This window comes from Lacerta agilis, chromosome 2 (genome assembly GCF_009819535.1).
Source record: "Lacerta agilis isolate rLacAgi1 chromosome 2, rLacAgi1.pri, whole genome shotgun sequence".
Classification (NCBI taxonomy): Eukaryota; Metazoa; Chordata; class Lepidosauria; order Squamata; family Lacertidae; genus Lacerta; species Lacerta agilis.
Genome location: NC_046313.1, coordinates 30,981,853 through 31,005,003, shown reverse-complemented (window position 1 = coordinate 31,005,003; position 23,151 = coordinate 30,981,853). Strand labels below are relative to the sequence as shown.

Below are 23,151 nucleotides of genomic sequence, written 5' to 3'. Positions count from 1 at the left end.
CCTGAGGTAACTGTCGCAGTTTTTGTGCCCTAGTTATTACAAATGCACTCTGTACATGGTCAAGTAAATCCCACCCGATTAACATTGGAGCTGGGATTTCTGGTGAAACTGCTACTTGCCATTTTCCAGACCATTGTTTATATGTCAGATTAACTAATGCGACTGGCAAGATTTCTGGCTGTTTTGATATTCCTTTTAAACTGATTGTTTTGCCTTTAATAAAGTCTTCTGGCTTTAACAAATCAGGATGTACAATACTAATCTGAGACCCTGTGTCTTTTAAGCCTTTATATGGTTTACCATTCACCCAAATTTCTTCTCCTGTTTTGTGTAATAACATGTCATCTTGTTGAATTATATAGCACCTCACAACTTGGGCCACTGGTAACTCATCAGCCTCTGACTGGGCCTCGGTTGTCGTGGCAACCATGTTGGCAGTTGGCTCTGTCTCCACAGTTTGGACACAATATGTCTGCTTCTGAGGGATAGTATTTGCACTCCTAGTTCTGATTTCAGTTCTACAGTCCAGTTGTCTATGGCCTTTTTTCCCACATTGCCAACAGATTAATTCAGGCCTTTTACCCTCACTATATTTATTTACTTTTCCCTCAGTCCCCCCCGTTGTCATAGGCGTGTTATGGGGAACATTTGCATTGGCGGGAAAAATTTTCTTGGCAGTTTCTGTGGTAAACTTTGTGGGCTGTTGCATTCTCTTAAACTTATTTGTTTCCCACTGTTTGTCCTTATATTTTGGGGCATCATAAGCGTGTTCTCGGATCTCATTTATTTCATCTGCCAGATTAGCAGCTTCCAGGATGGTTTTAGGTCGTCTTTCTTTAATTAAATACTTCAGATGACTATTAATCGTGTCATAAAATTGTTCCAATGCGATCACCTCTTTTATTTTTGCCACAGAATCAGCACCCTCCTGTTCTAGCCACTTGTTTAAATAATTTGTTGTTTTAGCTCCTAATTGAGCGAATGTTTCCTCACGCACCTTTTTTATTGTTCTAAACTTTTGTCTCAGTTGTTCTGCAGTAATTCCGAATCTAACATAAACCAACTGTTTAAATGCTTCAAAATCTTTAGATTGATCAGATGGCATTTGAGAATAAATCTCTGTTAATGTTCCACTAATACGAGCTCTCAGTATTTGCATTTTCTCCTCATCTTTTACTTCAAAATCTTCGCAAGCCCTCTCAAAAGAAATGATAAACGCTTCAGGATCGTCTTTATCTCTGAAGTCAGGGAATCTTTTTAAATCCACCCTGCTAGGATTTTGTGTGGAACTATTGTTGTTGTTTCTATTATCTACAGCTGATAATTCAAGTCTTTTCATTTCTAATAAATATTCTCTTTCCTCCCGTTCTCTTTCTCTCTCAATATTTAAGGTCATTTCTTTCTCTTTTAGTTTCATTTCTTTCTCTTGTAGTTCTCTTGCCTCTCTCTCTCTCTCTCTCTCTCAATATTTAATTCTCTCTCTTTTGCTTCAGCTTGTAATTTTTTCTCTCTTTCCTCAGCTTGCAATCTCATTTCTAATTCCTTCAGTTTATATTCTTGTTCTAGTTTCCATTTCTCAAATTCCTCTGAGGCTTTAAAACTAGTCCCCTCAGCAGGATTTTTGTTAACTGTTTCAGTACTGGTTTCCTCAATTTGGGAAACCCCATTTTCTTCTTCAGAGCTTTCTACTTGTGAGTCCCTAAGAGCTGTTTTAGTCTTTCTAGGTGGCATTTTCTATTTATTTGGTGGTATTATTTCTGTACTTAAATCAAGGATGTTTCAGTTAAACTATTTCTCCAGGCTTAGTTTCCACAGTTTAGGTCCAAAGTCACGCCTAAAGTTACCTCAGTGCACTTTGTCCAGCGTACTTTTCCGACCTCTCACTATAAACCTTTCTGCCTGAAATAGTTTCAAACGCAAAGTATCTTTGTAACTCTCTCACAATCTCACAGTCTTAGGCGCTATCACACCACACCCTAGGGCCAGGTAATTCCTCTCTGAATTCCCCTTCTCCCTTTCCAGGTGTATGCGATCCCCTTCCTGACTAGATTGTAGAGTCTCACAGAAGTTTGCTTAAATCCTCTTTAAGCCTCACACTTCACACAATGCGTCACCCTTAAATCCTTCTTGTACCTTGGCACTTCTTGCCAACACTTTAGATCTTTGATCTCAATGTGACCACCACTTTATGACAATCTTTCGTCCCGACGCTGCCACCACTTTAATGTCGCGGGCCCTTCGCCCTGTACAGCCCACCCCCGGACGTTTTACGGTCTATGAGTGCTGCACCAACGACAAACAGTTCCCAGCAGCAGCCCTTCAGACTACTAGCTGGATCCTGCTTACTTCATTCACCACAGACGAGGATATTGTGAACTAAAAAGATGTTTATTGCGTAAAAGCTTGTGGTTGCTGATAAAATAACGGTTGTTCAATAAGCTTATAACAGTTGTCCTATACCGGCCTAATACCTCTAAAATGTTACCGGCCTAATACCTCTAAATGTTAACTAAATAGCAATAACAATGCGTTTCACAATCTCTTTATCCTCTCTGCTAACATCCACCTAAGACTCTAAACTCCCAGCTCTATCTCTTGACTCACACTTCAACTCCCCGCACTTAACTCCTCCTGCCCACACTTCAACTCTCACTCCAACTAACTGTCTGCCCACTGGGAGGGGTGTTTTATACCCAGGCTAAGCCCGCCCCTGAGGGTTCTAACTGTCAGAACATTTAACCCCTACCTGGCATGAGGCTAGTTCTCCACAACATCACCTATCGATAGCTCAGCTCCTTCATCACATCCAGTCATTAATCAGGCATGACAAAGTTTCTCACTGTCACTTGGCTTTTTAAACTGTTCTTTAACAATTGGATACTTTTATCTGCTGTAAAGCCAGGAAATTGGAAGCCAGGAAATTGTCTTTGTTTAAACAAGCAGTCATCTTTCCTCTCCTCACCCTTTCCAAACACAATTTGAAGTTGCCGAATGTCATGAATAACTTGCTATTAGGCAAGAATGGCTGTTTGCTTTTGGAGCTTTTACTATGTCAGTCACACAAGATCACGATAGAATATTTGTTCTACCTGATGTCTTGACTTGTTCTGCTGAGTAGTATTCAGTGAGTCTGTAATGACTGAAATTTATTTCCTTTATTAAGAGAGAAAACCTTCACTTGGAATTCTTAGAGTGACTGTATTGGCACAAAATAATCAAGTATGCTCAGTATGACTTTTGTGGTTGCCTGTACCATAAACTATATGCATGTAGATGTGCACCCATGTCCAGAATGCTGTGTGTTACTCTACCTGTGTATATAGCTCTGTTCCCATACATGCATTGGTTTCTATTAAAGTTAAGTGTCTGTCAAAGCGTCTGTCTTGAAAGCTGCAACGAACAAACGAGATGTTGGTGTAGCTTCATAGGGACCTGCCGAATCTCACCACAGCTTCTTGCCCCTTCCCATTGGCCCCAAGCCCTTGCCTTTTTGCTCCCAGCTTCTCTACATCATTTCCCTTCAGTTTTTCTACCCTACTTGGGTCTCTCCAAGATCCTCAATTTTTTTAAAAAATAATGCATTTACATTTGTCCAACTGGTCAGTAGTATTGGGTTGATTTGGTTGGATGGCTTTGGGTGTTCCTTGGTCATGGACTTCATTCAAATGTCTGCTTGATAAACAAAGTGATCACATCAAGTATTCAACCGGCAACTCAAAAACCAATGTATGTTATAATTGTGTGGTGGTGTTTTTAACCTACTCCCTGCCTTCTGATCAGCCTTCTGTGGCTCTTAGCTTTCCCAAAAGTCATTCCCATTTCCAGGTTTTGTATGTTTTCATTAAGGACCACCTGACTACTCCCACCTGCCTTCTCAGGTTGTGCTGCTGCATTGGGTGAGAAAACCCATTTCTATAGGAGTTATGTCACCTGGCACTGGGCTAGTGCTTAGCAGTCATTTCTGATAAATTATTTTTGAATAAGCATGGGTTTGTATTGAATGTCTTTTTTTATTGGTCCACTTTTGCTTACTGATGTGCTATGATTATACTGATGGAAGTGTTCTTATCTTTATTGTTGTGGGCTGCTTTGACCTCAACTTTGCTGTTGGAAAAAGCAGCATAAAAATGCTGAATCAATTCAATCCTTTGATATTTGTGTCTCTTCAGCCTGTAGAAGCAACAGATGATGCGTTCTGGGACCAGTTCTGGGCAGATACAGCTACTTCAGTCCAAGATGTTTTTGCTCTTGTTCCTGCTGCAGAAATCAGAGCTGTGAGGGAAGAATCTCCTTCAAATTTGGCTACTTTGTGTTATAAGGTAAAAGGCATTCTTCTTCCTGTATTGCCCCCACTGTGAAATTCAGTTATACAAACATTAGCTCATTCAAAGGGGGGCATTTGGCCAAAGGTAAACCAATCCAGGATGAGATGTCCATCACTCTGAAGTAGAGACCATGTGGAATGCACCATTTTTGAAATGACTCCATAATTCCAATTAATCCTAAATTAGCACCAAGGCAATAGAAAGATTCTTCAGTAGATTCATTGTTAGTTGCGGTTTATGGTAATCTGGAAGAGGAAATTGTATCAAACTACTAATACCCTGCAGGGTAGGCAAACATGAAAGCTGTAGTTAAACTTCAACAGGATTAAATATGGCAATCAGTCTTGGACAGCAGTAGCCTGCAAGGCAAGAATAAGAGTGCAAAGATCTGAATTCCAGTTATAAAGCTCACATGTGTTTTAACTGTAGATACTTACATATGCATATGATCAAAGGATCAGACAGACTTTTGCTAGTTTAAGTTTGCTCAGGATTTACGTTTACCAGCTGAATTTTAGAATACCATCTTTCTAACCCTCCCCAAGAAAGCAGACCTAAGAGTCAAACTACATGTGACCTTAGTTATGCCTCTGAATCCCATTATAGGGACTCTCATGTTCTTTAAAGCCTAGAGTCCCCCATATGGTGTCTGCAGGCAGCATGGTGTCCTTGGGCCCAGACCCCCTGCCCCTCCCAATTTTTATTTTATTTTTAAATTAGGTTTAAAAACAATTTTTAAACGTTTGGTGCTGGGCCAGGTGAAAAGCAAAGTGCAGGCATTCAGCCACCTAGCCTTCTTCCCTCGCTTTCCTTAGAGTGCCTTTGGATGGTCCCAGAGGTTTTCTTCAGAGAAAAGGAAAGGCTGGCTGAAGACCAGTGGCTGTGCTTCCAGCCTCCCCCTAAAATGCTTTGGAAAAGAAAAGGTCATCATCATTACCATGAATGAAAAACTCCTTGTACCTGATCGCTAAGAGGCTAAAAAAATTGCTGCCAGAAATGCTTTTCTAGTTCTGAACATGATGTGGTGATGAGGGAATGATATTGGTGAAAAGGAAAACGAGTTAGAAATTGGTGAAAAGGAAAACAAGTTAGAACTTGCTTTTCTAGTAAATTGCTTGTGCCTCCTGCAGTGGACCATCTTGCAATGCGAGAAGACTGGTGATAGGGTCTCTGCAAAGTTTCAGATGCCAGGTTAAAGCAGTTTTATTTCAGGAGGCCCAGGCACTATGAATGTTGCTGTAATATTTCCATTTTCTGATGTGGTTATCTCTCTCTCTCTCTCTCTCTCTCTCTCTCTCTGTGTGTGTGTGTGTGTGTGTGTGTATATATATATATATATATATATATATGCAAGCCACATTGAGACATATATTCATATATTGCAAAACAGGGGATACATTCCTTAAATAAACAACACTTCCTGCCTCAGAAAATTGAGCCCCAGAGCAAATTCAGTATTTATAAAAATGCACTTCTTGTATTATTACATCTTGTATTCCAGGTTTAAACTCTTGCATTATAAGTTGAGGTGGTTGTTAAAGACTTTGGTTTTATCTCTTCTTGTTTAGATTTCTTATTCATTATAGCAGAATATTTGTAATTCTCTGTCTAACAGAGAAGACTTTAACAGCACAAGGTTGTCTTGGACAGGGGATAGGCATCGAATTTGTAGTTTCCTGCTTTCAGGTATAGAAAATAAGCAAGCGGGTCTGTCTTTTTTCTGTACATGTTTGTGGCACAGTAGCACATTATGATAATTGCATACCACTAAGATGTATCCCAGGAGAGTTCTCCCATATTCAGCAATAGGAACTTCAACTGCTCTACTCTGGAATAATGACAAGCAGTGTTTCATTCAGACATTGAAAATACTTTTAATATATGAGGTTTTCCCTCTTCTTTTACTCTTTGGTAAATGGAGGAAAGAGGAACCTGTTTGTATCTACTGTACCACCAGTACTTGTAGACTGGACTATTGCTAGTCCGCTGTGCAGTATTTACTTGCAGAGCACTCTATTTAATATGACTTTACATACCTTGCAAATCACTGGGCTGGATGCTTGCTATTCAAACTATGTAAGCAGTCATGTTAAACAATTTCTGATAGTTCTCCAAGAGCTGGAAGTGGCATATTGATCCTCAAAATGTACTTTGCATTTCCAATTCAAATATGAGTTCATTTTCAAGAGTAATGTATATCATACTGCAGACTCCCTCCACTAAAAATGTATCTGGGAATATCAGATAATAACTGCAAAAATAGAAGTTGGCATGGACTGCTGCTGGTAGGGTTATACTGCAGTCAGTGACCTTGTTCCTGAAAAACAGTGATATTAACTTGATCTCAAGTATTTATCTTGGAAGTCTGGCATGCTCTCTCCCCATACTTTACAAATCTATTGACCAGTTGGATCCATATTTCCCACCTCTTCCATTATGCTTGGCACTTGTTAAGAGCACTTCTCATAGAGCAGCATATTCATCTGTGGAACCTTCAGTCATTTTTCAAGATCAAGGAAGAAAGTAAGATTTTGATTACGCACTTCTAAGCCTTGAAATTCCTTCTCTTCCCCGCCCTTTACTGAATTGTCACATTCTCAGAAAAAAACGTCTTTTTCAGATGGATTTCAGTATTGGATAATATACAGCATTGCATGATCAGATTTAAATGCTCACAAAAAGTATTTCCCTTTCCTCTCCCCCCCTCCTCAAAATCTGTTCCAAAAGCAAATTTGGGTGGGGGAAGGGGCTAGAAGAGCAGGGTCTGTGAAATGAATGTAAATCTGTTGTGCAAATGGGATGGCAACATTGGATGTTACCTATGTATTATGTTCAAACAGAGGCCAGCACTAATAATAAATAATTTTGCATTTATTAAATCCTGCTGCTGCAGTAACCATTTGAAAACTTGAATTATCTGTGGCAATAATGGGTGTCTGCATGCCAGTAGTTCCTGTCATTTGCTTTACCTTATTTGTTCCAGGCAGTGGAAAAGCTGGTGCAGGGAGCTGAGAGTGGCTGTCACTCTGATAAGGAAAAGCAGATTGTCCTGAACTGTAGCCGCCTGTTGACCCGCATCCTACCCTATATTTTTGAGGATCCCGACTGGAGAGGCTTTTTCTGGTCAACCGTTCCCGGAGCAGGTCGAGGAGGGGTATGTATCTATTGAACTGTACTACTGCTTTTAAACAGATGAAGGAGGCAGGACTTCTTCTTAATCAAAGTGTAATGATTAATTTATTTAAACTACTGAATTATATTCATCTAGAGGTAGGAAAACTTCTCCCAGGCCGAGGCATGTCTGCACTGTGTTGCTTGGTTTGCTCTGATCCTGGCAGCATTTCTACCTTCTAAAATGAAGCACTGAAACATATTTAATGGACCACTGGAGGCTCATAATGGAAAGACTGGTAAAGCAGACACCTTGCTTTGTCCAAGCCTGTATCTTTTAAACTATCTTTCATCCATGGGCATCTCAAGGGAAAGCTGGTCATTCTCAAAAGGATACCTGGTGTTGAAGAATTGTCAAAATTCATTCTATCTATAAATGGGATGGGAGGGAAGAAAATTAAATGAACCTAGACTAGTGATGTCCTCGGAAGGACAACATAAGGTGCTTTTCATTGCTGAATTTTGCATCTTACTCAGCATCTGCAATAGCCTGCTAAGGAGTAATTTTGGTGTGCAGTGCCAGTGAAAAATGGCAAGGACTGACTGTACTATTGATCTCTTGTTCCAAGTCATGCTTGTTCAGAGCCAACAACCACAATCACAATAGTTTTCAGGGTTCAGACATATTATCAGTAGTTTCAGTTGTTGTTGGTATTTACAATAACAACATATATGATCATATATACATATATGATCAGCTGGGATGTAGAAACTTCAAGTTATCCTGGTCCCAAGGTGTATAGGGCTGTGTATACCAATGCCAAAACCTTGCTTTGAACCTTGAAAATATATATATGTACTGTATATGTATATGTATATGTATATGTATATCCCACAAATCAGCTGTTTAGCTTGGGTGGGGAGGTGAAAGGACTGAATCCAAACCCATTTCCTTCTCCTGAAGAGATGGCTGGTGGCATTCTTAATTATTTCCCCCAAAGACTATGTGTGCAGCCCAAGTGTTTGTGGGAATAGGGTTGTGATGGGTGTAAATTGTGTTGAACACTTGAAATGTGTTCTCTGCATTGGCCTTAGAAAATGGGACTTGGAAAATGTGCTAACCCTAGTGCAACACTAAGTGGGGCGGACTTCTTAATATTGTCTGGAAGCAATCAGTTTGTGAGTTGTTTTTGCCCACTTTTCCCCAATGGGTAATAAAAATTATTTGCTTTTGACTTCTATAATGCCATTCTAGTCTCTAAACCTCCCACTTCTGTCAAGGAATTTAAATCTGACAAAGCACAGAAATTTCTGCAACCAAAGATTGAGTATTCAGCCACTTTGCATGTTTTCTTGATTTGGTTTCTCATTTGGGCGTCTAAGCCACGGAGCCTAGGGCTTGCCAATCAGAAGGTCAGCGGTTCTAATCCCTGCAACAGGGTGAGCTCCTGTTGTTCGGTCCCTGCTCCTGCCCACCTAGCAGTTCGAAAGCACGTCCAGTGCAAGTAGATAAATAGGTACCGCTCCGGCGGGAAGGTAAACGGGGTTTCCATGCGCTGCTCTGGTTTCGCCAGAAGCGGCTTAGTCATGCCGGCCACATGTCCCAGAAAAACTGTCTGCGGACAAATGCCGGCTCCCTCAGCCTATAGAGCGAGATGAATGCGCAACCCCAGAGTCGTCTGCGACTGGAACTAATGGTCAGCTGTACCTTTACCTTTACTGTAGAATTTGGAACGTTTTTGTTTTGTTTCACAAACTGCAGTTTTGTAACCATAAGCAACACAGGATGAAACCGCTTTATGTGTTTCTTTGAGTTGTTAGTGGGATTTTTGTTTTGTTTTTGTTTTTGCAAATTTTAAAACTGAGAATGCCACGGAAATCTGTTTCCACACCATATCTTCAGAATGACTTGCTTAAAAATAGTCCCCACTGCCAATTACAGCTTGTGTACAGCATGGTGGTGCTTTCTTGCCTCATTTTGCTTTACTATAGTTCATCCTCATACAGACTTTCAACCTATTTAAATGTGTTCACTTTCCAATAACATTTTAAATGATTAAATTGATCAAATATTGCAGTAGTTGAAATATTGGGAATATGTATGAAAATGTTTTTGTTGACTAAATAACATCAAATAATTTATGGGGGTCAATTTATGGGCTCTGTTCTTTTTCAGGAGTTTCTTCTAGGCTAGACCCATTAAAATGAGCAAGAGTTATAAGAGCACAACTGTATATTCTGCCTATTCATTTCAGTGGAGCTTAAGCTGGAGATTGTAATTGGTGCTTACCTCAAGAGCTGTGCATTGTATGTTCCACTGAAGGCCACGGCTCTGTGTTAAATCCATCCCATGTTAACAATAACTCATGTCTGTGATTAATTGATTTGATGCTTTTGCCCTTAAGATTCTTAGACACTATTTTTCCTTCTCTGATTTCAAAGATGAATGGAAGGGCAGCCAGCTGGTTTTCATCTCTTTTGTTTTCTATTTCTGCACTTGGTATGCTTTTATTGGTTGCCCCGATATGGTACTAGATAACGTCGGATCAATGCAGGTCATTATTGTAGTCTAGCCTGCTTGCCATGAGTGAAGGGCTCTGTGTCATGCACAGGCTGATACAGGCCTGGCTGTCACAGATAAGCTGCTGTCCCTCCCCCTCTGCTGGAAGAGAGTCTGAGATCCAGGATGAGCTTTGAGTGGCAGTGCTACAGGCCTGCAGAGGGGATGTATGGTTCCCTTGGAAACAGCTGCAGACTTGTGACTGAAGCACCAGTGCTGAGATAGAAGAATAGGGCTTGATTTGGATGCCTGGAAGCACTTGGGCCGCTGAAGGAAGAGACTTGTTTTGCCCCAGCAAAACTAAGAGCATCTCCTTGCTGAATAACCCCATGCCTCTATAACACATTTCAAACAGATCATCCAGCAACATTTGTTTCAATTCCTACCTCGGTCAGGCTGCCATTGGGTGGTCCCGAGAAAAAATGTTAGTGCTTAGACTTGCTTCCTCAGCTAGAACATGGAAACAGCTGTGTCCCACTCCTTATATTTATCCTAGAAATAGATAAACTGTGTTCACAGCCCTTACCCATAGAAATAGGCCTGGTTCTAAATAAAAACAAGCATGTTGCTTCACTCAGTTCATTAAAGGTAGGTAAAGGTAAAGGACCCCTGGATGTCCAGTCAAAGGCAACTATGGTGTGCAGCGCTTTATCTAGCTTTCCGGTCGAGAGAGCCAGCATTTGTCCACAGACAGCTTTCTGGGTCATGTGGCCAGTATGACTAAACCGCTTCTGGTGCAATGTAACACTGTGACGGAAGCCAGAGCGCATGGAAACGCTGTTTACCTTCCCACCACAGCGGTACCTACTTATCTACTTGCACTGGTGTGCTTTCAAACTGCTAGGTTGGCAGGAGCTGGGACAAACCAACGGGAGCTCACCCCATCATGTGATTCACACCACTGAGCTTCCAATCAGCAAGCCCAAGAGGCTCAGTGGTTTAGACCACAGCACCACCCTCTCCCTCAGTAGCACTGCCTCTTTTAGGGTTACTCTCTTGCATTTTCTCCTCCTCCATAGTTTTGGCTTTTTCTGAATCCTCCATCAGTGCCTCTTGGTAGAACCTATTCCAACACATGTGTTTCGTGTGCTTCCAAAGGAAACTAAGTGAACTAAGTAATGTTGCTTTGCAGTCAGTGTCAAGATCAGATCAAGTATGCTTTAACTTATCCTTTGATTGGCAGGGAGACGAAGATGATGAAAATGCTAGGCCTCTTGCTGAGTCACTGCTTCTGGCCATTGCGGATTTGCTCTTTTGTCCAGAATTCACTGTCCAGACCCACAGAAAAAACAATGTGGTGAGTTCAATAATTTGATTTTGTTCTATCCTGACAGGTTAAGGTTGCAGCTCGATAATACTTAGTAGTCATGATTAGGATTGCACTGTGAGTTTTGAATAAAGCCCTGCTTAGAATGTTAACAGAAAATATCCACACCTATAGGCCCCAATTCAGCACAGAGCTAGGCATGCTTACCCAACAGGTTTGCCTAACTCTGTGTTGAATGTAGGGCATAGTATGCTTCTTCATGAATTTGTATTCCATTTGCAAGTAGCGTGGTGAACATCCTGCATTTAACATTAGACTGATGACCCAAAATTTGATGAACCCATAAAAATAATAATTGTGAATCTTTCAGATATCTGTTTCTTTTAAATTACCTTTCGGTTTCTGATCCTTTGGCACATACTGCAATAATCTCCAAAAGCTTGTTTTTACATTTCTTTCCTTTTCCTTTCTTTCCTTTGTCATATTTTAGCATATTTAAGTAGTATCTCATCTGTAGTAACAGGCATGCATAATATGCAATAATTAAATAGTATTAGCAAGGACTTTTAAAAAATAAAATGGATGGGTGCCTTTGGGCTCTGTGGAAGAGCCTTGGTACAATATGTGTAGCCTGTGGTTTCTTTTGATGGCAAGGGTTCTTTTGATGGCAAGAGTAGAAATTACTCTTGTCATAGTGCGTCATTCTAAGGGCCTCCAGCAATATTGAAAAGCTGTTGACTGCAGAATAGTGACTCATGTATGGGAAAATTAGTGTGACTAATGCTGAATCTACCCCCTGTGCCTTCCTATTTGGTGGGGTGTGCTTGAAAATAGTTTTCTACATGGCTAGCCTCTGCACACCTGCTGTAACTAGAGATGGGTGAATCAATTTAACATGTCAGTCTCTCATACATTCATAAATCCATTATATTTACTCATTAATCTGATTTATTTATTTTTTTAAATAGACTACCAAAATACAATAAGTGCATTTCTAAATGTTTTTTTTTACACATTTCATATACTTTCGATCCAAGAACTAGGTTATGAAATTCATAGAAGTGCAAATTTAAATATACAATTATTTTCTTACCAGCGCACATTTGTGCCATTTGCTTAAAATGCATACTGGATGAAATTGCCCCCCATCCTCAGCTATAGCAACCCACCACCCTGCAAAGGCTAGCACCAGTTACTATGTTAAGGAATCTACACTGGATTCAAAACCAAGTTGGTTGTAGGGGTTCGGGAGCACCACATGATCCTTCTGCCTCTCTTCCCCACTACCACTGCATGATGCTTTCAAGCTGCAGAGGAGTAAGTGATGTAAATAGAGTCTGACTATTTGGCCTGTTCTGTCAAATTAGGAAGCTTTTTTCTTTCATGATAGTTTTCTTGGAAAAACTAAATTGGAGTTGCCTGGTACAAACTGTCCAAGGAGTGTTGCTGGCAGAGTGTTGTGTTGTTGTTGAGTGAACCTTTAACTGAGTTGCTGACACTGTCCCCATTACTGCATCTCAGCCATTATGATCATTGCGCCATCTTGCTTCTTTCATTGGCGTTCTATTTGAGGCAAGGTTAGCTCAGCAGAAGTATCCCTAAGCTCACTGGACACATTTTATGCAATGCTCCTTTTTTAATTCTACTGATTGAACTTACATCAGAGAGAGATTTTTAAAAGCTCTGAGTGACTTATGGCGGGGGCGGGGGCGGGGGAACACAACTTATTTGATTATTTGCCTTCAGTGAAATGTTGGCTCCATGGAGAGATTGCAGCTGTTAGATTGAGCTTAAAAGTTGTACTCCTCTACAGAAGGCAATGCTCTCTACACAATTGTGCCAAAGTAGGCAGGCAGAGTTGGCTGCTGCTCCAGCCATTCAAACTGTTGTCCTGTCTCTGTGGTGGGATGTGTGAGGTTGACCATTATACAGTATAATGGAAATTCTGAGGCATTAGGCAAAAGTTGTAAATGCCACTCCATGTGTGCCAGGGAAAGGATAGCACAGAACTTTCTTAATTAAAGCACCGGAATGATTTGTTTTAATGATGCCAGATGCCCTTAATTTGAGCACATTAATCTGAGGCCCCTTTTGCTTCAGCTGCTCCTGAAAAGTAAAATAAAACACCACTGTATTCAATGGCTGCTTGTTTCCATAAAAGTGGTCCCAGTGATTTGTTTGTGGCACAGAATAGAGCATGTTGCTGCCAAAAAACAATACTGGGAAAATAAGAGAAGGACAAAGTAGTCAACCTTAATAAAGCTGGATAACAAAGGAAAAGTGTGTGCTGTTGGGAAGGGGGTCTTCATGTGAGTAATGATTTATTGGCCTTGAAAAGCTCACACAGAAAAATGACAGCAAGAATATGGATGAAGAGCTAAAAGCAGAGACCTCACCTTGCCGACAAAGGTCCATATAGTTAAAGCTATGGTTTTCCCAGTAGTGATGTATGGAAGTGAGAGCTGGACCATCAAGAAGGCTGATCGCCGAAGAATTGATGCTTTTGAATTATGGTGCTGCAGGAGACTCTTGAGAGTCCCATGGACTGCAAGGAGATCAAACCTATCCATTCTGAAGGAAATCAGGCCTGGGTGCTCACTGGAAGGGCAGATCCTGAAGCTGAGGCTCCAATACTTTGGATACTTCATGAGAAGAGAAGACTCCCTGGAAAAGAAAGACCCTGGTGTTGGGAAAGATTGAGGGGACAAGGAGAAGGGGACGACAGAAGACAAGATGGTTGTTCTCAAAGCTACTAACATGAGTCTGACCAAACTGCGGGAGGCAGTGGAAGACAGCAGTGCCTGTCGTGTTCTGGTCCATGGGGTCATGAAGAGTCGGACACGACTAAACAACAACAACACTATTGTGGGATCTGTTTGCTACTAAACATGTCTGAGACTACCTGATTTGTCCTGAATGATAGTCCAGAATGCAAGACTAGAAATAACAGTCTTGTGGCATCGTTTATTGTACCATAAGCTTTTTTGGACCAGATGCCACCTTCCCAGATGCATGACGTGCTCATCTAAACAGAAGATTGAAAATAGCGACACATTTTCAGTTATATTCAACAGAGTCATTCCATTAGCACAATGACTTCCACCTGCACAATAGGGCTTCCTCTTTTCTTACCACACACCCCTGTGCCGCCCTCATCTCCTTTGTGGGTGTGATTGTGGGTGCCAGGGGCACATGGGGAAAGGAAGCCCTGTGGCACTAATGGAACAACCTTGTCATAACTCTGCCTCTCTAAATTGTAATAAACTAATATAAAAGCATACATCATCAGTTTCTACAAAAACAAAACATAACATAGCTGTGTGTTGCGATGTGTGGCATTCAAGACTGGAAGTGAATTTTGTTTGTTCTGCATTTTTCAGTGACTTCACTTACGCCTGCTGGGCTAATACGCAGATTGGAACATGACTATGTTTTGGATTTCGTGCTTCTCCAAGTTTTGCAATGCGGTTCTTGGCTCAAAAACATACCAAAATTTGTTAACTTGTGTTTTAGGATAAAATACAATTAGAAATTTACTCATTGGCATTAATTATGGGAGGAATTCAACCTTGTGCTATTACAGTTGTTTTGTCAATGCAAACATTTCAGCTTGTCAGATAGAATGACACCCCCTCTCCTTCCATGTGTTGTTTTTGGGGTTCTTCCAACCCCCACCTCCCCAAGCCAATTTTGAAGGGCATGGGAGGGGCGAAAGAGGAGAAGCCCTATTGCACATGTGGAAGTCCTTGTGCAGGCTTCTGATGGGACTCATTAGTTGAATCCTACTCTGTGTATTTAAATACCTGTTTTATGATAAATATGTATTTAATTATGTATCTGAATTCATGATGTTTTTGTATGGATTTTAAAAACTTTGGAAAAGGGCAGACAACAGACTTCTGAACAAACACATAGTAAATCAGCACCAACTGGAAATAGACTGATTGGTCTATCCCTAGTAGCCCTATATCACTTCTCTGCTGCTTGAACCTCTCAGATCCTCTTAATCTATATACAAGAGATCCTTGGCATAAGGAGGTATTTACCCAGATCTTGGTTATCCTGGCCATTCATTCAGCTGGAAGATTCAGCAGGAGCCTCTGCTAGTAAAAAGTCAAAGTAAATCCCACTTCTGGTTTGCATGAGTATTTATCTTTCATCTCCTGACTTCTTTTCCAGGACACAGCTGAGGATATCCATGCAATTGACAGCTGTGAATACATCTGGGAGGCTGGTGTTGGGTTTGCTCACTCCCCACAGCCCAGCTACAACCATGATTTGAACAGGTAAGTATATAAAAAAATACTCCAGAAGAGACAAAAGCAGAGCTGGCAGGATGATTGGCACTATACAGAAATGTGAGCATCTCAATAGGCTTTTCTTTGTATGGGCGGAAGCTAGGTGCTAATAACCTTATGGTATTGAAGACTAGGACTAAAGGCATTTTAAGAATCTTAATTTCATATATGGGGAAGTGTTTTTTTTTTTTTCTATTCAAGTCCACATTCTAAATGGTGTCTGATAGAATATGAAAACCAAGGCATCATCAATATATGAAGTTGCACAAGCTAACAGTGCTAATGCAAAGGCTACACCGGGCATTGCATTGCATTTTATTTCCCGCTGTCACTGTTTTGCTTAGATGGGCTCCATGGAATAGGGCCAAACAAAAGGCAAAATGCTAATAGCTACTTACTGTGAATGGGAGAGTGCATATGTGGCCTGTGGCTCAAGGAATAGCGCTCCTAGAAAAAGCATATATTTGATAAGAGGAAAAAACTACTCAGTGACCACTTAAAAATGCCAACATGAAGAAAAATGCATTTAGTAATGTATATTAAGCTGGTGGTTGGTGAAAGGTTGCTCAGTTGACATTGCAACAGAGAATCCGAAACTACCCCTCCATTAGCTCTCAACCCCCTGCATTCCTTACAGCCTCATGCAACTGGGATTTCTTGCTGTTGTGTTTTTCAGGACAGAGCTCCTGAAGCTCCTGCTGACTTGTTTCTCGGAGGTTATGTACCTGCCCCCCTCCTCAGATAGCAACACGAATCCCTGGGTCCAGTTTTTCTGCTCCACAGAGAATAGGTGAGAGGTAGCTGACTGTATGTGGTGGATACTTTGGAGCAATATAGTTTAATCAAAATCTGTTAGCCTAAGAAGTTCTATAGCAGGCACCCCCAAACATGGCCCTCCAGATGTTTTGGGACTACAATTCCCATCATCCCTGACCACTGGTCCTGTTAACTAGGGATGATGGGAGTTGTAGTCCCAAAACATCTGGAGGGCCAAGTTTGGGGGTGCCTGTTCTATAGACATGGTATCTCTCTTTTGCATGTCGTCATCCCCTCCTTTTGTGGGTGTTTCACTATATCTGCCTTAAGGATGTTCACACTTGCCTAGCTTTATTTACAACTCTCACGCGCTTGCCCAAATAGGTGATATATTCTATGCCTCGTACTGGAAGTTGAAGTTCACTGTACTCCAATTTCTGAAGTACAAGAAAGTAGACCGGGTGGACTTTCTATATTGGTTTCCAGTTGTGGCTTCAAATATTTTTGACTACTGTACGTTGTTGGTTATACAGTACCTGGATTGCAATTCTTGATTGCTGGTGAATGCCTGCCCTCTGGTGTTCATCTCTTGCAGTCTTCTGCCTTTCAAAAGGCTTAAGCACCGACTCTAGAATATGACTGGATTTATCCAACCAACACTCCTGAGCTGAGTGGTATCGCTTTCCTTTTGCCACATCAGTTGATGTGATAAAATGAGTTGCTGGCAGCTTTTTTTTATGCCTGCCTTTGCAGATGATTCAAAATGGTTTTTTATTCTTAGCACTGTGGTGAAGCAAGCTCCAGTGACAGACAGTGCTATTTCTGTCCCCATATAATGGAAGGGAGCAAGTGCCAAGTGTGTAAGTAAGTCTTGTGCCACTTAAAAAAAGACTTAGTCATGCACACAAAGCAGTGTTGGAGAGGAAGACTGCGTAGCCTTCGAGAATTAAAACAAAACAAAAGGCAGCCCTTCATTGTCTATGTAAGAGGTAGATTTGCTGATGTCCACTACTTTCCCCACTGTGCTTAAAAAGAGAGAGAGAGAGAGAGCAATAAGAGCATTTCACTGTCTGTTACCATGGCAGGAGGAACGTCTCTCTAAAGCAGGAAAACAAATAAACTCCTTTATGCTCATAAAATTGCACGGTATATGAGTGGGTGCTGTTTTTTTTATTGTCCATTGTAAATTGCTTTGGGAAAATGTTTTTTAAAGGGATAGGGTATGTTTTAATTGCATATTGCTAGTGATGCCACAAGCACTTTGCCCAACTATTTTATACAGGAGAAGGTTTGTATGACAGCAGGACTTAAGTAGCGATGATTTTTTTTTATTACAGCTGTATGTAATATAATGGTTCAATTCAAGTTTATGTTGACACACTTATGGAATAATGCTTCATTTATTTAGATGGCTAGGAAGAATAATCTAAAATATCAGATGATGCCTCAGAGTAAGTGTCTCCCCCCCCCTTTTCAATAATCCATGCTTTCCCTGAGGCATACAGGTTTCTACCCTTTCACATAGTAGCGAATCAGTGCTAACAGAATGCACACCTTATAGAAAATATGGCTGCCTTTGGAAAGCTTTGAAGCGTTTTTCATCCCCAGTGCAACTTCTTGAGCATGTTGGATCCTCTTTTAGGCATGCGCTTCCACTGTTCACTTCCCTCTTGAATATCGTCTGTGCTTATGATCCGGTGGGCTATGGAATCCCATATAACCACTTGCTCTTCTCGGACTATCGTGAACCCCTGGTGGAGCAGGCTGCCCAAGTCTTGATAGTCTCCCTGGACTATGACACTTCCACCAGCTCCAGCCCCACAGTAGATGGAACTACCACTGGAACAGTCATGGATGATGCTGATGTGAGTTGCTCCCAAGTTTAGCTGTGCTTCTTGTACTGAGGGGAGGATGGCTTCCCTTTCTAGAGAGGTTTCTGGGTACACACTCATTTATTTTATTTATAAAATTTATACACCTCAAAGAGTAACTCTCCAGCTGGAATTTTTGTGTTCCTGTGTTCTGTATTTTCTGTATGTGTGTGTCATGAGACCAATCTCAAAAATTGCCCAGACTCGCACAAGAGTCTTTTTGGTCAGGCTGAAGGTCATGGAACTGCCAGATTTTGCACACACACACCCCTTCAGGAGCCTCTTTGAAGGAACAGTAGGGTTTTTTGGGGGGGAGGGGGAGTTATGTTGCAGATAAGGAGCATGGGGAGAGAGTTTGTATGCAACGTGTAGTTTGGGTTTTGGGAGAAGATCAGATGATGTCTTTGAGCAAACAGGTAAATGGATTTTTCCCTATCTAAAAGCCCAATAAATTCAAAAAGGGAAGTTCAAAAACTAATATGTATATATCAAAAATTCACCACAATGTGAAATGTAGTGGGATGACTGACTTCTACTGAAGTTTGAGTAGTCTGCCCTCTCTCAGTAGTGCATACTTCAGTATAGTGCTGTTTTCTGGAGTCCAGCTGGGTTTTTAAAACCTCTTTTCAACCTGTCTTTTGATAAGAGACAATTGTAGTAACCGTGGTGAATCTGAGACATGAACTCCCCATCATCCTTAGTGGTGTATTTTTTTTTCTCCTTAATACTGAACTAACTACTTCTGAATCCGTGGCCTGTATTAATGTGCATACTAACTAGCTCATTTCAGGGCATTTCACACACTGCAGTTGTAGCACATGTGATTGTTTTGGTTTCACTCTGCTTTTCTTCCTGTCTGCATGCTGGGAAGGTAATCCCATGCTTGCTCTCAAAATGAGCAGAGATGAAAGGAGCACTCTAGCCCTTCCTTTTCTTGCTCAGGTGAAGGAGCTAACTGGTCTTTATTGGAGGGGAAGGTCATATTTGTACTGAAACACTCCTTTTGAGCCAAACTAATGCTCAGTCTTCAAATCTTGGAATGCTTTCAGCTATCTGTCCCTACATACTATGTACTAAGAATGCTCTGAAAAGTACTACAGTTCAAACTGCAGGCAAACTGCATGTTATACAGAGATGTAAATACTGAGGCCCCAATGTCCTTAGTGTTGAAAGAAAATTAGCTTTGGAGGTGGGGGAAGGGGGAGGGCTTATGCCTTTCCCCTTTTCCCTTTACAGCCATTTTTTTTCAAACCAAATCACACATCCTCCATTGTTCCTCTCCTGTGCGGCCCTGGGGATGTCAGGGAGGGAATTGCTTCTAGCTCCCTTCAGGAGTGTGATTTGGAAGGGGGGGGGGAATATCCCATGGAAAAAGGGGTTAAAGAAACCAACCCCACTGAGAAGCTGCTCTTCAATAGCGTCGGGGCTTGCATGCAAATGTAACATGTAGCTTGCCCCTGAATATGAGAATCAGAATTTGAAATTGTTGGGTGTTAGTTAGGTAATCCATTTTATAGGAAAATTACCGCTGGGGTGGAGGGGAGTATGCAACCTTCTAACTTTGCAGAGCTTTCCACTCCAAGCAGAAATCTTTGTGTGACAATTAAAATCTTGCATGCTATCAATAGTGGTATTAGGAATCGCTTCCTATTTTTGTGTGCAAGTCAATTTTTAGAGTTAATAGCATTCACTATATAATAAGTAAAGTAAGTAGCCTAGTCTAGAGATGCTAAGCATTGACTTTGGTCAGCAGCACTGTTGTACGTTGCATCCTCAAAATGGAAGGTATATCACTTGGCTTGTTGCTAAATTCTATGAGTGGAAGCACTTTTATACCAAATCCTGTTTTGTGTATCACTGATCCCTAACTGAGTGAATTTGTCAAACAAATATTAGAATTTTCTGACAATTTGGTGAAAATGTCAGCTGCCAGAGAATGCAGATAACTTTTTATATGCCCTTAATTACCAATTCAAATGCTGAGAAGTGCTATCTCAACTTTCTTTTAATGCAGCCTCCGGGACCAGACAACCTGTTTGTCAATTACCTGTCCAGGATACACAGAGAAGAGGTATTGTGCCATGTTCTTCTTTTGACTACTTACTGAGCTCGCCTTGAGCCCATTTACATTATCTTTGTTGACAGGACTTGTTTGTTCCATTTACATTATCTTTTTTTGTTGGCAGGATTTTCAATTCATTCTGAAAGGAGTGGCCCGTCTACTCTCCAACCCACTGGTCCAAACCTACCTGCCAAACTCTACCAAGAAGATTCAATTCCACCAGGAGCTCCTGGTTCTCTTCTGGAAACTCTGTGATTTCAACAAGGTGCACATCTGCTGGGTCTGCCAAAGAATCAAGAGGGGGAGAGATCTGTGCCTGCTGAAAGCAAGCAAGGGAATAAGGGAATCTTAGCGATATTGACTAGGGATGTTTGTGTTACCAAGTTGGCAGTTCTCCTCTTCCCCCTGACCTCCTTCCCCGTTGGCTGGTTTAGCACTGAAAGATGCAGGAATGGGGAATCACTGAAGGGAAAATATACTGATTAGTATCGTTCTTTCATTAACTGGTGACTGTGTGGGACATTATAATCCTTGCTGATACTGCTAGCCTGCTTGCATGTGGTTGGACTTGCAGAGATCAGCATAGGTGTCAACCCAATCCTTATGTGAGTTTCAGGTTCCAGGCATGCTGAATCAGCACACCTGACACTTGAGAAGCCTCCAACAGAAAGCAGGCTATAAGGGGGGAAATAGGAAATTATAGTGCCAGCTGTTTGCTGATTTCCTCACATAATAAACTATTTGCAGAGCATGCTTTTCATTATTCAATCAAGACATTTAACATGAAAATAAATGTGGGATTATCAGTGCAAATCCTGCCATGTCTATTTAGAAGAGAGACTCACTGAGTTAGAAGGCTCGCTCATTGACCTTTTTGTGCTGCAATGCAGTCAGCAGAAAACAGAGTTCTAAAACACAAAACCACTGAAAAACTAGCTGGCACTTCTGAACTTGTTGTTTTGTATGCTATCCCGCCTCTGATGCATCTTCATAGGAAGCATCAGCTTCTTTCTATTGGGCCACTAGGCCATGGCTGGACCTGTAGAGTAGACAAACTGTGTGAAGGAGTTCAAGTCTTTATCTTTCCCTTTCAGAAATTTCTCTTCTTTGTGCTGAAGAGTAGCGATGTCCTAGATATCCTGGTGCCAATTCTCTTCTTCCTGAACGATGCCAGAGCAGATCAGTGTAAGTATGGTCTTGTCTGTTCTCAAAACTCAGTCTGATAAGGCTTGCTTCTGCATTCATTGTGATTGCTTGTGCAGTCACAAATACTGGAAATAACTTCATGGGTGTAGCTGTAGTTGGGTCCAATTCAACTGAAGCAGTTGTGCCTAGAGAGTATGTGAGGCTGAAAAATGCTGTATTTCGGTACAGCCCCCCCCCTTCAGCTTTGACCCAATTTGAAAATATAAGCTACAGGAAGACATCCATACCCACTGTCTGCTCACTAGTGTGTGCACAGCATGAGAAACCAGAATTATCAGTTTACAGTCATATAGCTATAGAGGCCATCATGAGCAGCCTTCCCCACTAATCTTAGTGTTCCTGTACTGCTCAACTGGTGGCTCTGATTTGGAAGATCCAAAAGAATGGCTGGAAAAGCACAGGTCAGTGTGTTACCATTAGAATATGTGAGAAGCTGGTTGGGTGTCTCCTGTTCACAGCATCCAGAAGCCAAACATAATTTAATCAAATGATACCCATGTTAATTTTCCTTGGCTCTTAGGTAATCAGCCATAAAGATTCTAGATGCAGAGGCAAGAGAGCTGAGTTAGGGCCAATCCAAAACAAAGCCCTAAACCCTCCCCCCCCCCCTCATGCTAATGATTAGAGATGGGCAGATATGTCTGTTATTTTCATGTGTAAAGCATGAGTGGGGGGGAAGGGTTTAGGGCTTTGTTTTGTTTTCCTTAACATGACAAGGCATTGACAGAGGAATGGAGCTTAGCCATCTCTCATCCAGCCTCACTACATTGTTTTCAAGCATGTTTCTCTTCAGCTCTGCTCAGTGCCAGTATTGGAGCTGGGCTGGAAAAGAACCACTGCAGGCAGTGGAGCACAGTGAGGTAAGGCAGGACAGGGTTTAGCTCTTCCCAGGCATTTGGTTCTTTTTGTACAAACAGGGTGTCAACCCACTCCCTGCTTTAAACGTGTAAATATGTGTGGCTTCCCTGTCATATCTGGTTTGGGCCTCCCTCTCCTTTTTTCAATACCCTTCTTGGAGTACATTCACAGGTCAATGTACATTAGAGTGCATCCACAAAATCAGCAGTCACACATTGCTCCATGACATATATAGGAAGATGCCTTATACTGAGTAAGATCATTAGCAGTCCATCTAGCTCAGCACTGCCTGCATTGACTGGGAGCAGCTTTCCAGGATTTCAGATAAGGGTTTCTCCCTGCCCTACCTGGAGATGCTGGGGATTAAAACTGCATGCACCGCAGATGCTCTACCACTGAGCTGTAGCCCTTTCCCCATTAAACTGCTTGGGTGTCAGCAGTGAAATGGGTCTGTTTTGATCATGAGTTTCTTTAGGACCATTGCGCTGAACAGTAGTGGAGTTGCTGTGCAGAAGATTCTTCTACAAAATTATTTGCACTATCTCCATTAGATGATTGAACATCAACACTGTTCTTCTTTTTACAGCGCGAGTTGGGCTTATGCATATCGGTGTCTTCATCCTACTGCTGCTGAGTGGAGAGAGAAATTTTGGGGTTCGGCTGAACAAGCCGTACTCCGTACGAGTACCAATGGATATCCCTGTATTTACAGGGACACACGCGGATCTCCTGATCATTGTGAGTGTCGCAGTTACCAGCCGTGCCCGTTGCTTATGCACACTTCTGTTTTCCCAAGGAAAACCCACAGTTTAATGCTGAATTAGAACAAACAGCAAT

The 23,151-nt window shown here is 41.5% G+C and overlaps 1 protein-coding gene across 2 annotated transcripts in view; it reads left to right on the top strand.

Annotated features, from left to right (window-relative positions):
• The window catches only part of HID1 (HID1 domain containing), a 46,231-nt gene that overhangs the window by 9,193 nt on the left and 13,887 nt on the right, over positions 1–23,151 (top strand). Inside the window, exons 2-11 of one of the 2 annotated variants that reach the window (XM_033139265.1) lie at positions 4,170–4,319; positions 7,309–7,479; positions 11,180–11,293; positions 15,443–15,549; positions 16,238–16,351; positions 17,960–18,182; positions 20,203–20,259; positions 20,375–20,515; positions 21,345–21,435; positions 22,901–23,052. In XM_033139265.1, the coding sequence (XP_032995156.1) occupies positions 4,170–4,319; positions 7,309–7,479; positions 11,180–11,293; positions 15,443–15,549; positions 16,238–16,351; positions 17,960–18,182; positions 20,203–20,259; positions 20,375–20,515; positions 21,345–21,435; positions 22,901–23,052 (1,320 nt within the window). The remainder of the gene's footprint in view (positions 1–4,169; positions 4,320–7,308; positions 7,480–11,179; positions 11,294–15,442; positions 15,550–16,237; positions 16,352–17,959; positions 18,183–20,202; positions 20,260–20,374; positions 20,516–21,344; positions 21,436–22,900; positions 23,053–23,151) is intronic. The other variant, XM_033139266.1, reaches the window with a different exon arrangement.